This window comes from Numida meleagris, chromosome 11, assembly GCF_002078875.1.
Source record: "Numida meleagris isolate 19003 breed g44 Domestic line chromosome 11, NumMel1.0, whole genome shotgun sequence".
In the NCBI taxonomy this organism is placed as follows: domain Eukaryota; kingdom Metazoa; phylum Chordata; class Aves; order Galliformes; family Numididae; genus Numida; species Numida meleagris.
In genome coordinates, this window is record NC_034419.1 from 1,327,794 (window position 1) to 1,340,487 (window position 12,694).

A 12,694-nucleotide genomic window follows, 5' to 3' on the forward strand; every position below is an offset into this window, starting at 1 on the left:
AGTGCACCTCTGACACCCCCCGTCTGTGGGACACGCTCGTGGTGGCCTTGGGGATCTCTGGAGCTCCAGGCACGCTTCCCCATGCCGGCACAGGTCTTGCCGAGGCTGCTCACCTGTAGTTGGTGCTTTTGATGGGAGCCCACGTGTAGGTCCTGAACACCTCATCGATGTATTGCTGTGGGGTGGAGGTGGCGGGTCAGGGCTCTGTGTGCCAGCACCGCTCCATGTGCCATGCCCCCTCCCTGCAGCATTACCTCGTCCAGCGACTTGATGAGTGTCTTGATGAATCTCTGCCCATCGTTCCCATCAATCATGCTTCTCCGGATCTGGGGGGCATGGAGAGGTACGTGAGCGCAGTCTGGCTCCCATGACACCAAGCATCACCCAGAGATTGTGACCGGTCCCCTGCAGCAGCCCATTGGTGCCAGCCTGCACTGCTGTGCCCCAGCCCTGCCCACCTCCTCCTTGTTCTCGTCCTCCAGCTCGGCATCCAGGAAGTCCAGCGTCACCGGCTCACGGAAATTGATGATCTGCAGGCGGAGGGGAAGGGGTGAGGAAGGGCTCAGGGCTCCCGCAGCTGTCACTAAGCACAGATAAACTCATCACAGCCCCCCCACCCGTGGTGAGACAGAGCAGCCGCTGTCACCTGACGGGCAGCCTGTTAGCATGGGGACGGGCTGAGAGCGACATAGCTGCCAACGAGACAGATGGGCCCTGGTGGTGCTGTTCCTCACCGCCTCGTCCCTGCTCGCTGCCCAGTGATGAATTCCCACGATTAGCTCCTCAGCAGGAGCCGGCTCTCCCAGACAAATGAGCCCATTTGCCTAAGATCCCTGGGAATTCCTATTTCTCCTGGGTCACGGCAAAATCCTACATGCTGCTGTCAGAAGGGTGGCGGGAGCCATCCTTCACACTGTGCTATGTCTCCTGGCCACGGTGTCCCGCTGGGGCAGAGGTGAGGACCTAGCCAGTGGCACGCCCGCTCACCTGGGGCTGCAGGTTGGGGTGCAGCAGCACGTAGCCGTTCAGGTCGATGGCGAAGACGTAGCCATTGGCGCCCAGCTGCGGGGGGACAGCAGGAGGGGTGAGCTGCGCTGAGCTGCGCTGAGTCCATGCTGCCCTCCAGCCCAGACTCAGCAGGCTCCCAGCCTCCCTCAAGGCTTGTGTTTCCTCTCCAACCCCCAAAGTTCAGCTCCCCCTTTTGCAGAGCCCTGGAATGCAAAGCGTGCAGGTGCAACAGAATCCAGTGATTTTTCCCCTCTCCTTGACTCTGGATATTGTATTCTGGACCGTTACCCACTGTCCCTGCAATTGGCTCTGCTCTGTGTCCCTAAGTGCCAGATGCCTGCCACCACAGGCACTGCTCTGCTGCCCTGTTGGAGGTGCCCACACCGCGCTCATTACCACACTGTGGTACCAGACCCTGGGCCTGGGGCAGATGGGGCCAGAGCCCCCCACGCACATTGTATCGTGGTGTCAGCTTCTTGATGTCGTTCAGTGCCACGTCGATCCCCATCACGCCCAGGATGAGCTGGTTCTGGAAGGCAGCACAGGGCAGCAGTGTCAGTGTGAGGCTGGACCCACACCCAGGGCCAAACTCTCCAGGCAGCAATCACGGGTGCTCCCTGCAGCTGTGCTCACTCCACTCCACGGAGGGGACAGGACCCCAGGAGTGCTCCTACCTTCCTGTCACTGTTGTCCTCTGTCAGGTTGAACACCGGCAGCGTGCCTGTCACCACCAGCCCCAGCCCCTGCAGCAGCACAGAAGGAAGGTATCACCCAGCCCCGTGGTGGCACTCAGCTGTCACACCGCATCGGGGCCATGTGGGGCGGGTGTCCTCACCAGTGCATCCTGGTAGACGTTGGTCCACTGCACCTGCTTGGCGCGGTTCCCAGCCAGCACCATGGGCCTGCCCAGCACATCCAGGTACTCCTGCAGGGACAACATGACATGGGGCACAGGCACCTCCTGCATGCTCCTGCCCTGTGCATGTGTGGAATGGAATCCCAAAGTGGGGCTGTTGTGGTGCCAGCGTGGGACCCCGTGAGGGACCAGCTGTCCCCAAGGGGATGTAGTGACACCCCACACGGTGAGGGAAAGGGGCAGGGGGTGCTGCAGAGGACTTATTCCAACAGCACCATGGCGTCTTGGGGGCAGGCAGCTTTTTGGGGTGCCCCAGAGGGTGGCTCTGCCTGCTGCTGTGTGTCAGCACCCCGCTCACCTGCGTGTTGATGCGGATGGCGCCGATAGAGGGGATTTCAAAGTAGTAACCTCGGAAAGGAAAGAGAGATGCAGGTAGAGAGCCAGTGTTCAGCAGCATTTGTCCCACTGCCTGCCCGTGCTGCCAGCACCAGTGCCAGTCCCCACATGCCAAGTGACCCCACATACCCAGGGGGTGCTGCCACCTGTGCGTGCCCAGCACCAGCCCCTGCTCACCTTTGTTGGCGCAGGCCATCCACTGCAGCGGGGTCACGTCATAGTTGTGCTGTCCCACAGAGAAGGTAAAGACACGCACCTGCAGCATGACGTGGTTGTCAGGGCACATGGACCCCACTGTGGGGCCCCAAGCTTGCCCTGTGACCCCATCCCCACGGAGCTCAGAGCCCGCCAGCCCCAGCCCATCTTCATTGCCAGGCAGCTGGGAGTGCTCACCGTCTTATTGGGCCAGTTGTACTTCTCAAAGACGTCCTGCACCCGGTCCTCGCCACCGTCCGTGAACATCATGATCATCTTGTTGCAGTTGGCACGCGTGATGTTGGACTGCGAGGCAGAGGGATGGCATGTGAGGTGAGATATGGCACACAGGGAGAGGGATGTTGAACCCCAGCACACATGGGTGCCTCTCAGAGGGCCCCCAGTACCCATGGGCGCAGCCCCGGCTCACATTCTGCAGCTGGTCGAAGGCGTACTCAAAGCCAGCCTTGTAGTCAGTCGTGCCCTTGGCCACCATGCCCTGCACGTCCTCCTTGAAGACCTTCTTGTTGCGGATGTTGGCCTGCACCAGGTGCTTGAAGCACGACACTGGCTTTGCCTTTTCGTTGAACTGGGAGAGAGGAGAGAGGGTGGAGGGTCTTGGGAAGGGGAACCAAAGGCAGCCCCAGCAGCACATACACTCTGTTCATTGCAGAGGATTTGGACCAGATAATCCAACTCAAATGATTTCATGATTCCGTGATTTCTATGGTTCCATGATTCTGTGGTTCCGTGATTCCATGATTCTGTGGTTCTGTGATTCCATGGTTCCATGATTCTATGGTTCCATGACTATGATTCCATGACTCTGTGGTTCTAAAACCCACTGGCACAGGGACACTGGGAAACTGGGGACACTGGTGTGATCTCAACCTGGGTGAGTTCGCTTGGTGCTTTGGGAAATCAGTTTGCTGTTATGGAGATCAGGTCTCTGGCTTTGGCATTTCCAGCCCAGGTAGTGCACCCTTGGCCAGCACCCTACACCCAATGGGTCAACGGGCAATGGGGAGCAGCCCAGGCTATCCCCAAAATGAGCACATCCTGTTGCCTCTGCAGTGTGCTGCATGCCAGCAAGTGAACAGGAAATTAAGGTGATGGAACAAATCCTATAATTGGTGTTCTGGTAAGTGTCTGGAGCACCTGGGTGTGCACAGGAGGTGAGGGAACATGCGTGCCGTGCTGAGCTGAGCTGTGCTGAGCCGTGCATAGGGGCAGCAAGAGCAGGTGCTGCCTTCTGCTCCTGCTCCGTTTCCTGGCAGCAGGGACTGCATTAGGGGAGCAGTGATGCGGCAGAGGTGCCAGACGTGCTAACGAGCGTCGGCGCGGTCATGGCCAGGCAGGGGGTGGAAGAGGCTGCTAGCAGCCCAGCTTGTCTCCATGCATGGCCACCACACTGTGCTATGTCACAGACTGATGGCACTGTCATGCAAACCAAAGCCATCAGCCACCAGTAATGCCATGGCTCCCTCTGGCTTTGCTTGCACCTAGGCAGCCCCCAGGGGCACAACGTCCCTGGGCTGATGGCCACTGCGTGCCCAGAGTTCCCCAGAGGTCCAGGACCCCTCGAGGTGTGTGGGGCAGGGCTCAGCCTGGCAGAGCAGGATCCAACCAGCTGCAGGGCTGTGGCTGTCCTTGAGCCGGCCTTGAGCCGCCCAGCAGCAGCCAACACTGGCTTTTGAGGATTTCTTGTAAAAGAAACAAGAGCAGGGCTCACCGAGGCCACGTTGACGTAGTCATCATCCGAGAGCGTGTCCAGCATCTCATGGACCGAGGTCTTCATCAGCTTGAGGGTGAGGCCACTCACACTGCCGCTCCTGCCACAGAGAGGGGACTGGGTGCTCGGTGCGGGGTGGGGGGATGTGGGGTGCCCACTGCCCACCCGTTCTACTCACACATCCACGATGATGACCATGTCCTTTGGGGATGAAGCACCCTGGATGTACCTGCGGGGCACAGAGCGGGATCAGTGCGTGGCAGGAGCCGTGCTGGGGGTCTCTGGCTGTATTGATGCTGTGGCCCCACCAGGTGGGCACGTGGAGAGGCACGGCCAACCTGCCGCCGCGTCAGCCTAACGAGCTCTAAATGCTAAACTCCTCCATCATCGCGGCCCTTTTCCGCGTGCTGATTGTGCTGACACATGCATCCATATTAAAATGCTATTTACCCCCCTGGAAGCTTCAAAGGCCGGGCTGATGAGGTTATTTTTAGCTCCGAAATAATAACGGCGTGTAAATCATCCCCCCCACCCCCCAAAACAATCAGGAGCGCTTCCTCGCCCCACGGATGCACCCAGGCTGTGCAGAGGCATCTGGCTTGGCCCCAGCCCCACGGCATGGCCCTACAGAGCATGGGGATGGCTCTTCCCCTGCCTCAACCCAAACCTGGCGCTGCCACTGGGTTGGGGGCTCGGCTTGTTCCCCCCGCCCGCTCCCTGGGAACTGAGATGCTGCCCGTAATGGGTTGTGGCAGTGCATTTGTCTCCAGTGTCCCACTCAGATTAATACCCAGGGCTCCACAGGAAAAGGCTTTATTTAATAGGGCCATTTGTCAAGGGAGGGGAAGGAAAGCAAGCGGCACTGGCAGCTGTGGCCATCCGGTGGCCCTGCCTGTCCCTGGAGAGGCTGGTGGCAGGGCTGGGGACATGGGGACAAGGGGTTCTGCTGTGCCCCACAGGGGGCTCTGGGGATGGAGTTGCCAGGGATGCTGGGGCACACATGGGCACCATCGAGGGAGCAGAGCGCTAATTAGTGCTGCTGAATGAGCACGTCTACCCGGGCTAATGGGGAGTGACTCCATCATACCCAGTGCAACGTGTGGCTCAGTGCAGCCTGCAGCCAGCACTTAGGCACCGTGGTGCTGGCACTGCCTTTGCACTGATCTCGCTGTCCTTCTGGATCCCTGTTTGCTGCGCGAACGCTACATGGAATCAGTGAGGGGGCATCTCTACCTATGCCATTGAGATCTGAGGGCTTATCTCCTCCCCACCCCCAACCCCCCACCTCCCCAGTGCTGGAGGAGGGGAGGGAGCGGGAGCTGAAAGCCGCAGCCTGGCTGCCCCTGCCTGTGTTATTGTATCCATTTTCCAACGCCAACGATGTGTGAAATGAAAATTGGACAGAGCTGGCTGCTCGCAGCCCTGGAGCCCAGCGTGCCGGGGGCAGCAGGGAGGGGGCACAGGGGACGGGGGGCCCTTGCTGTCACACCCCAGCCACTGCCCCCTTACCAGGGCCGTCTGCGCACGTCATACAGGTCGATCTTGTTGGGGGCTCTCCATGGGGTGGCTGTGGGGAAAGGCAGGTGGTGAGCAAGGGGGACCTGCGGACAGGAGGACCTGGGGACAGGGGGCTGCCCGTGTCACACACCAGGGTAGTAGCGGGTGACGCCGGTGGCACTGCCGAAGACCTGCCAGAGCAGGGAGGGGTCTTCCTTGCGGTTCTCAATGAAGACGTCCTCCAGTGCCTGCGTCCAGTTCAGCTCGTTGAGGATCACGGTGGCTGCAAGGCACAGATCGGGCAGTGGTGGGGACACCGGCGTCCCAGAGGGGACAGCAGGGCACATGGCACACCACGTCCCTCCTGCCCCTTCCCCAGGAGCCTTGTGGCTGCACCAGGCCCCACTCCGTGTTCCCGCTGGCCCCCACACCTGACACTGAAGCAATTAAGATGCCGACAAACAGAGGTTTTAAATTATTCAGCTATTAAAGCAGCAGATAAGCTCCCGGCAGCCCCAGCTCGTAGTTAATCAAACGGGGCTGACAGCATGCGGGGACAGCGGTGTGTCCCCATGGGCACAGGGACCCTCCTGACACCCTGATGGCAGCGGGGCCCTGCAGTGCACCAACACAGCCAGGACACCTCCTGTCCCCCTGGTGACAGTGAGGGCTGCCACCCCTGGGTGACAGGTTACTAAGCCCTGCCCTGGGGCAGCGCAGGGCTCAGCACTCTGTGGCGTGCAGCAGTGTGTCCCTGTCCCTGTCCCTGTCCCTGTCCCCACCTCGTCCCCATCCCCATCCCCGCCCCACCAGTGAGCGATTGTGGCTTTAATTAAAAGTGGCACTGTAAATAAAACACATATAGGATGTCATTTGTGTGTGTAGCCAGGGGTGACGGCAGAGGGTGGCTTCTCAGGGTTTTAATCAGTGCATGGGGATGTGCTCTGTGGACTGTCCCCAGCCCAGTCCCCAGCAGGGCGATGGCTGTGCTGCCACATGGCACCAGCACTGCACTGGGGTTTGGAGCAAAGAACGCTTCCCCCAGCCCGCTCTGCCTCTCTCTGCTCTCATGATTTGTCTCATGAGCTGCTTGGCCTGTGCTGGCCGGGTAATAAAACTAATTGCAATTTCTAATCCGGCGATGCTGATGCGGTGAATTTGTTCCACCAACGCGGCACTGCGTGTGCAGGAAAGGAGCAAGAGTTCTGTCCTTGTCACCTTGCCCAGGAGCCCTTGCCAAGTGCCAGTGAGTGAGAGTGGCAGGGGGTGTGGGGCTGTGTGGGGGTCGGGGCCCTCAGCAGCAGTGCCTGGGCCTGGATGCAGCTCATGGATGGAATCTAGCCGGCAGCAGTGCCCGCTCTTTGCAGAGCAGCCACTAGAGGGAAATGCAGACCGACTGTCACCATGTGTCAGATGGACTGCCACCGTGTGCCGCTGCAACCAGGAGAGCTGGGAGGGCTCTGGCTGCTCAGGAACTGTCACCTCCCTAAAGGGGACGTCAGCCCGGCCCAGGACCACAAGCTGGTGTGGCACATCCTGCTCTTCCAGCACACACCTCGTTGTCCATCTACCTGTTCATCCATCCACCTGTCCATCCTTCTGTTCATCCACCCATCTGTCCATCCACCCATCCATCCATCCACCTATCTGTCCATCTGTTCATCTGTCCATATGTCCACCCACGCACCCATCCGTCCATCTGTCCATTTATCCATCCTCTTTCCTCCTCAGTGCCTACCACTCTCACCTTGCCCAGCCCCAGGACCATGCTCTCCAGAGCATCCTGCAGGGCACTGCTGTGGGGCTGAACATCCCCCCATCATCCCACAATGGCCTTCCACTGCCTTCCTTCAGGATTTTACCTGCCCTTCCTACCCCTCCATAAACTCACTCAAAGCATCCCAAACCCAGTGTGCACCCCAGGGAAAGCCACTCTGTGCCTGGTGAGGACCCGGGGGCACGGAGCCGGGCAGGTTGGGGCACTCACAGCCTTTGTAGATGTCAGTGGGGATCTGCACGGCAGCATACGAGTAGTTAACCTTGGTCTTGAAGTTGGCATCATCAGTGAACTCCAGCTTTAGGGAGTTGGACTTCTCCCGCTCAATCTCTTCCCCATCGGGATCATCCTGGGGAGAGAGTGGAGTCAGTGGGATGTGCCCTGGTACCTCCAGCCACCCCCTGCCCGCCAGCCCCAACTCTGCTTAGCATGGCCTAGGGGTTTGGTAGCACCACCGGGCTGAAGCCAGACAAAAAACCCACCTGGGCAAAAAAAATCCTTGAAAATCAATTAGCAGCAAGAGGCAACTATCAAAGAACAAATTAAAACCGAGCGCAGCTCAGCGCTTTGTCAATAAGCAATGCAAACAATATTTAATTATGGCAGAGAGATGGCAAATCCCCTACTGCTGGATCGTGCTCTCCCCCCACCCCCAGTGCCGGCACCCAGCCCTGAGCCCTGCGTAGGGGACGTGCCCTGTGCCCAGCCCAGCTGCTTGCACCTGTGGGACAGAAGCGGGGCCGGGCTTGCGGAGGGAGGGAGGAGACGTGGCGGTGACATTGCCCTGACATTGTGAGGGTGGCGAAGCCATTCGCCACAGCTCGGGAGAGTAACAGGATTGCTGTGAAGGGTTCGGTTTTAATTCCAGCAGATGTGTCGGCAGTGTGAGCGCGCTGCAGCACTGCGCCGGCCACAGGGCTGCCCGAAAGATGCTGAACCCAATTACGGCTGCAGGAGCCTGGCCGCAGGCAGGGATAGCTCTGCCTCCCTGGTGCAGTGTCGCTGGGATGGAAATCCAGATTACGCTGTGCATTTCCCTCTGTCACCCACCTCTCAGGGGCTGACTGGCATTCCCCAAGGTTGGGAGCTGTGGGCTTTTCCTGTCCAAATATTTCAGGGACAAACACAACACTGTGGGTCCACGGAAGGCCTTGTGCATCACCGACACTTGTACAGCGAGCAGCCCCACAGTGAGCTGATGCCACCCAGCTGCTGTCATCCCTTACCCACACAGCTCCCGGCTCGGCTGGGAGCTCCCTGGCGTGGGGTCACCGCCTCCCACTGCAGCCACTTGGAGCCATCGTGGCCAGCTGGGGGACAGAGGGACCGTGAGTAGGGACAGGAGCAGGAACACCACATGGAACCGGTGCTGGAGCTGCTGTTGGAGCGTGGGAGGGAACGATTCAGGGCTTATATCACTTTCTCTGAGTGCACCTTGGTGTGTCCCTGGCCAGATTGCGCAGCATTTCTCACCTTTGCATTTCAAAAGAACTCCAAAGCATCTACTGTATCTCAGAAATTTTACTGTACATCTGATGCAGCCTAAAGAGATGCTACAGATCTGGATACCTCGTTTAGAGTCTGTTCTTGGCCATGCATCAGCGTTACCCACACGTATTGCTTCAGCACCACGGAGAGCTCTCACCAGCCGGCTGGGAGGTCAACCGCGTCCCCGTGGCTTGCTTTGGTGCGCTGCCCCTTGGAGCTCCTCTCAGTGCATCTCCATGGGAACGAGCCGCTAACGATGGCTGGGGACATGTCAGCCCAGTGACAAACACTCGGTGACATCGCGGCTCCCGGCGGGCTCAGTGCCCCCAGGTGCCCCCACCTGCCTCCATCCCACCCATGCACTCAGGGTCGCACTCTGTGAGGAGAGCCCAGCCCGGCGGAACGCCCTTCTCCCTCTCCCAGCCCTGAGCCTTTCCTGGAACGCAGCAGCTCTGCAGCCACGCTCCTGCTCCGAGCAGCACGGCTATAAATAACAATCAGCCTCTCCAGCTGCCTCCCCTCGCCCCCTGCTTTATTTTTTTTTTTAAATCTTTGCCAAAGGTACTGTTTGGAGATCTTTCTAGACCATTTATTTTTTGAATTACCAGCCAGAGGAGAGAAGAAGGGGGAAGAAAAAAGGGAAAAAAAAAAAAGAAAAAAGGCAAAAGAAAGAAACTTCTCAGGCTGATAGCTTATCGGGAGGCAATCCAAATGCCACATGAGTCGAGGAAGTTGGAAGATTAAATTTTCCAACCCCTTTCATCTGCTGCTGACATTTCAGGGCCGCTCCCCCTCCCTCCTCCCCCCTGCCAAGGCGCTGGGTGGCAAGTGCTGGTGGCAGAACGGTGACATGTCCCTGGGCTGTGGGACAGGATGTGGCCATGTGTCCCCACAGATCCGGGAGAGGTGTTTGGGGCTGCAGTGGGAGCGAAACAATTTAGGGTGAGCAGTTCTCCCCCTGCCCTACCTCCTCTGCCTTTGCAGCCCTGCATCTGTTCACACCAGCAGACCGGATTGCAGTGCAGAAATGAAAACATTCTGTTTGGAGGATGATGAGAGGAAACAATCTGACTCCTAATTGCTTTTCCGTGCCTTTTGTGAAGCTGGAAGCACAGAATCTGGCTCATGGATAAGTTCAGCTGGTGCAAAACCTGCATCTCTCAGTGTGGGAATGACTCTGGGCCATCTGAGTGTCCCTAGCAAAGACCCTCTCCAGCCCTGTCACCTCGTGGTGGGGCTGTTGTGGCACCTGGCTTTGCCCTCGGAGGCACTGTGGGGACCAGACCTGCAGGGATGAGGACAAGGATATCTCCAACGGCTGACACTGCTGTGCCATGGGGGCATCTGTCCCTCAGAGAGGTGGTGGCTGCCCCATCCCTAGCGACATCTGAGGCCAGGCTGGATGGGGCTCTGAGCACCTGATGGAGCTGTGGGTCTCCCTGTTCATTGCAGGGGGATGAGACCAGATGGCCTTCAGTGGTCCCTTCCAACTCAAACGACTCTATGATTCTATGATCTCTGCAGCCACAGCTAAATCCCACTTCACAGCCTGGGAAACCATTCCCTGGGAGATTGAAGCAGCCCTGCACATCCTGGTCCCAGCCCTGAATTCACCACCATCCCCCGGCACATGCAGAACAACAGCTGGAAACCTCTTCACTTCTGTGCTCTGCCTGTGACACCCAGCCAAGAGCGGGTGCTGCTCTGAGTGCGTCTCCGAGGATGAACTCCCCATCCCTTGCTGGCAGGGAGCGGGGAGCACAGCTCCTGCAGACACACACAGAGCCCTGTGGTCCCCCAGGAACACGTGCTGGCGGCCCAGCTGCTAAAGCCCACTCTGAAATCCAAAATCTGCTTAGGGAGATAGCAGAGCCGAGTGCAAGCAGAATGAAAAGGAAGCTCATTTCTTTCTTTCCCTCCTTAAACCCAGTATGAGGCTGGTGAATAAGTCCCGGTTACACTGAATAGGCATTGTCTATCAGAACCAACTTCATTTCAGCGAGATCCTGCTCAATTTAAATATAAAAATTGAAGCAAAATAAAAGAAAAGACAGAAAGACCGCTATTTAGTGTGGTTCAGACCCGCTGGTATCATCTCCCCCCTTCTTTATTTCAACATCACCTTCTTTTCCCTCCATTATTTCTGCCAGAATTAAATTTGCCAGGGTGACGCTGGGTGGAAGTGATGGCATTAGAGCGAGACTGCTGCTGGCAGTGTGGGCAGCGTCCTGCCCCGTGCCTGTCCCCACCTGCAGGGATGGCAGAGCCCTGCCCTGGGCTGTGGCACAAAGCTCCCTGTGTGCCACCAGCTCAGTGTGACACGGGGTGAAGGCAGTCCCCTGGGGACTGTCGGTGCGGATTTGAAACCCTGAGTGTCAGAAATCACAGGATGGCTGCGCTAGGAGAGGGCAAAGAATTAGCTTCAGTCGCTAATTAAAGATTTGCTCTTCATTTGAATTTCAGATGCTGGCTTTAATTTTAGAAACTTCAGCAGCAGCACAGGGACCTGCCCAGCAGGATCAGGGCTGGATGTCACTGTGGTGTAGCTGAGGATGGGGACGGGTCACAGGGATACGCGTGCGCCCAACGGTGCAAAGGGACGGCACTCACAGTACTCACAGCACTCACGAATTCCGTGTCCGCCTTGGAGTCGTAGTACTCGATGTCCTCCTCCTGCAGAGAGAGCAGAGCAGCATTAGGGCCAGGCATGGATGGGGGGACCTGGGGGTCCCCAACTCTGCCCCCACTTCCCTGTACCCCTCCCCATACCGCAGCACTGGGACACAGACTCTCACCATGCACAGCCCACATTGCTGCCAGTCACCCAGGGGGTGACACCAGGCTGCAGTGTCTCCCCGTGCCCAGGATGCCGCAGTTGCAGTGCAGAGCTGTGGCACAGCCAGGCAGCGAGGTGGCTGTCCCTGCCTGCATGGGTGGAACAGTGAGCAGCATCCTCGCTTTGCATCCATAATTTGGGGTGTTTGGAAGCTATTTATGCAGAAAGGTCTGCTCAGATCCCTCTCCCTGCGTGCTAGGGCGCAAGGCAGCTGATAGCACTCGGAGAGAGGCAGGCGATGCAGCCAGCCATCACACTGTCACAACAGCATCTCATCTCCCAGCACAGGGGGGAATTAAAGGGTGCTCAGGGCTCTCACGTGCATGCGGCGATGCAGGCAGGCACAGTGGTGGCACCCCCCACATGGCTGTCACTGCGCCCTGTCCCATGGCGTGGGGATGGCCCACGGGGGGGGTCCCACGTCCCCTCCACAGCCCCCCCAGCTCTGGCGATAAGGAAACGCTGATAGAGGGGAGCGAAGCACTCAACGCAGCGCCTTCCAATTTTTGTTACGAGAAAGCCTGGTCATCAAGGGAATGTACTTATTAATTATCTGTGATTTGTTGTGAGATGCTGAAGGGTTCACAACAAGGAAAGGGAAAAATAATGAATCGCCCCTGGATGCACCCTCCCTGCACGGCCCTACCCCACGCCGGCACCACTCCCCCGGCCATCTGCACCTCGTGGTGAGAGGAGCCCCCGGAGACCCATAACACAAACGAGCTAATTTCATGTTTAATGAGCTTTAATCAGAAGTGAGTGTGACTAACAACAGCCAGCCAGAAGGGCCTTTGTTATTCATTTTATCTTCCATCGGCTCCTCCAAAAAGCTCCATCCCCCTCTGGTGCATGGGAACAGGGACGTGACCACACCAGCAACCACTCTCAGCCTCTCCCTGCTCCAGGCCA

At 58.3% G+C, this 12,694-nt stretch overlaps 1 protein-coding gene across 2 annotated transcripts in view; it reads right to left on the reverse strand.

Annotated features, from left to right (window-relative positions):
* CACNA2D2 (calcium voltage-gated channel auxiliary subunit alpha2delta 2) overlaps positions 1–12,694 on the reverse strand; it is a 129,440-nt gene that overhangs the window by 11,101 nt on the left and 105,645 nt on the right. Inside the window, exons 5-21 of one of the 2 annotated variants that reach the window (XM_021409077.1) lie at positions 11,569–11,622; positions 7,672–7,810; positions 5,836–5,967; positions 5,697–5,754; positions 4,366–4,416; positions 4,188–4,287; positions 2,886–3,044; positions 2,654–2,761; positions 2,438–2,516; positions 2,223–2,272; positions 1,844–1,933; positions 1,683–1,751; positions 1,463–1,537; positions 988–1,062; positions 459–530; positions 255–326; positions 114–175 (exon numbers count right to left, since the gene is read on the reverse strand). In XM_021409077.1, coding sequence (XP_021264752.1) covers positions 114–175; positions 255–326; positions 459–530; positions 988–1,062; positions 1,463–1,537; positions 1,683–1,751; positions 1,844–1,933; positions 2,223–2,272; positions 2,438–2,516; positions 2,654–2,761; positions 2,886–3,044; positions 4,188–4,287; positions 4,366–4,416; positions 5,697–5,754; positions 5,836–5,967; positions 7,672–7,810; positions 11,569–11,622 — 1,445 coding nt within the window. Of the gene's footprint in view, positions 1–113; positions 176–254; positions 327–458; positions 531–987; positions 1,063–1,462; positions 1,538–1,682; positions 1,752–1,843; positions 1,934–2,222; positions 2,273–2,437; positions 2,517–2,653; positions 2,762–2,885; positions 3,045–4,187; positions 4,288–4,365; positions 4,417–5,696; positions 5,755–5,835; positions 5,968–7,671; positions 7,811–11,559; positions 11,623–12,694 lie in introns of both variants that reach the window. The other variant, XM_021409076.1, reaches the window with a different exon arrangement.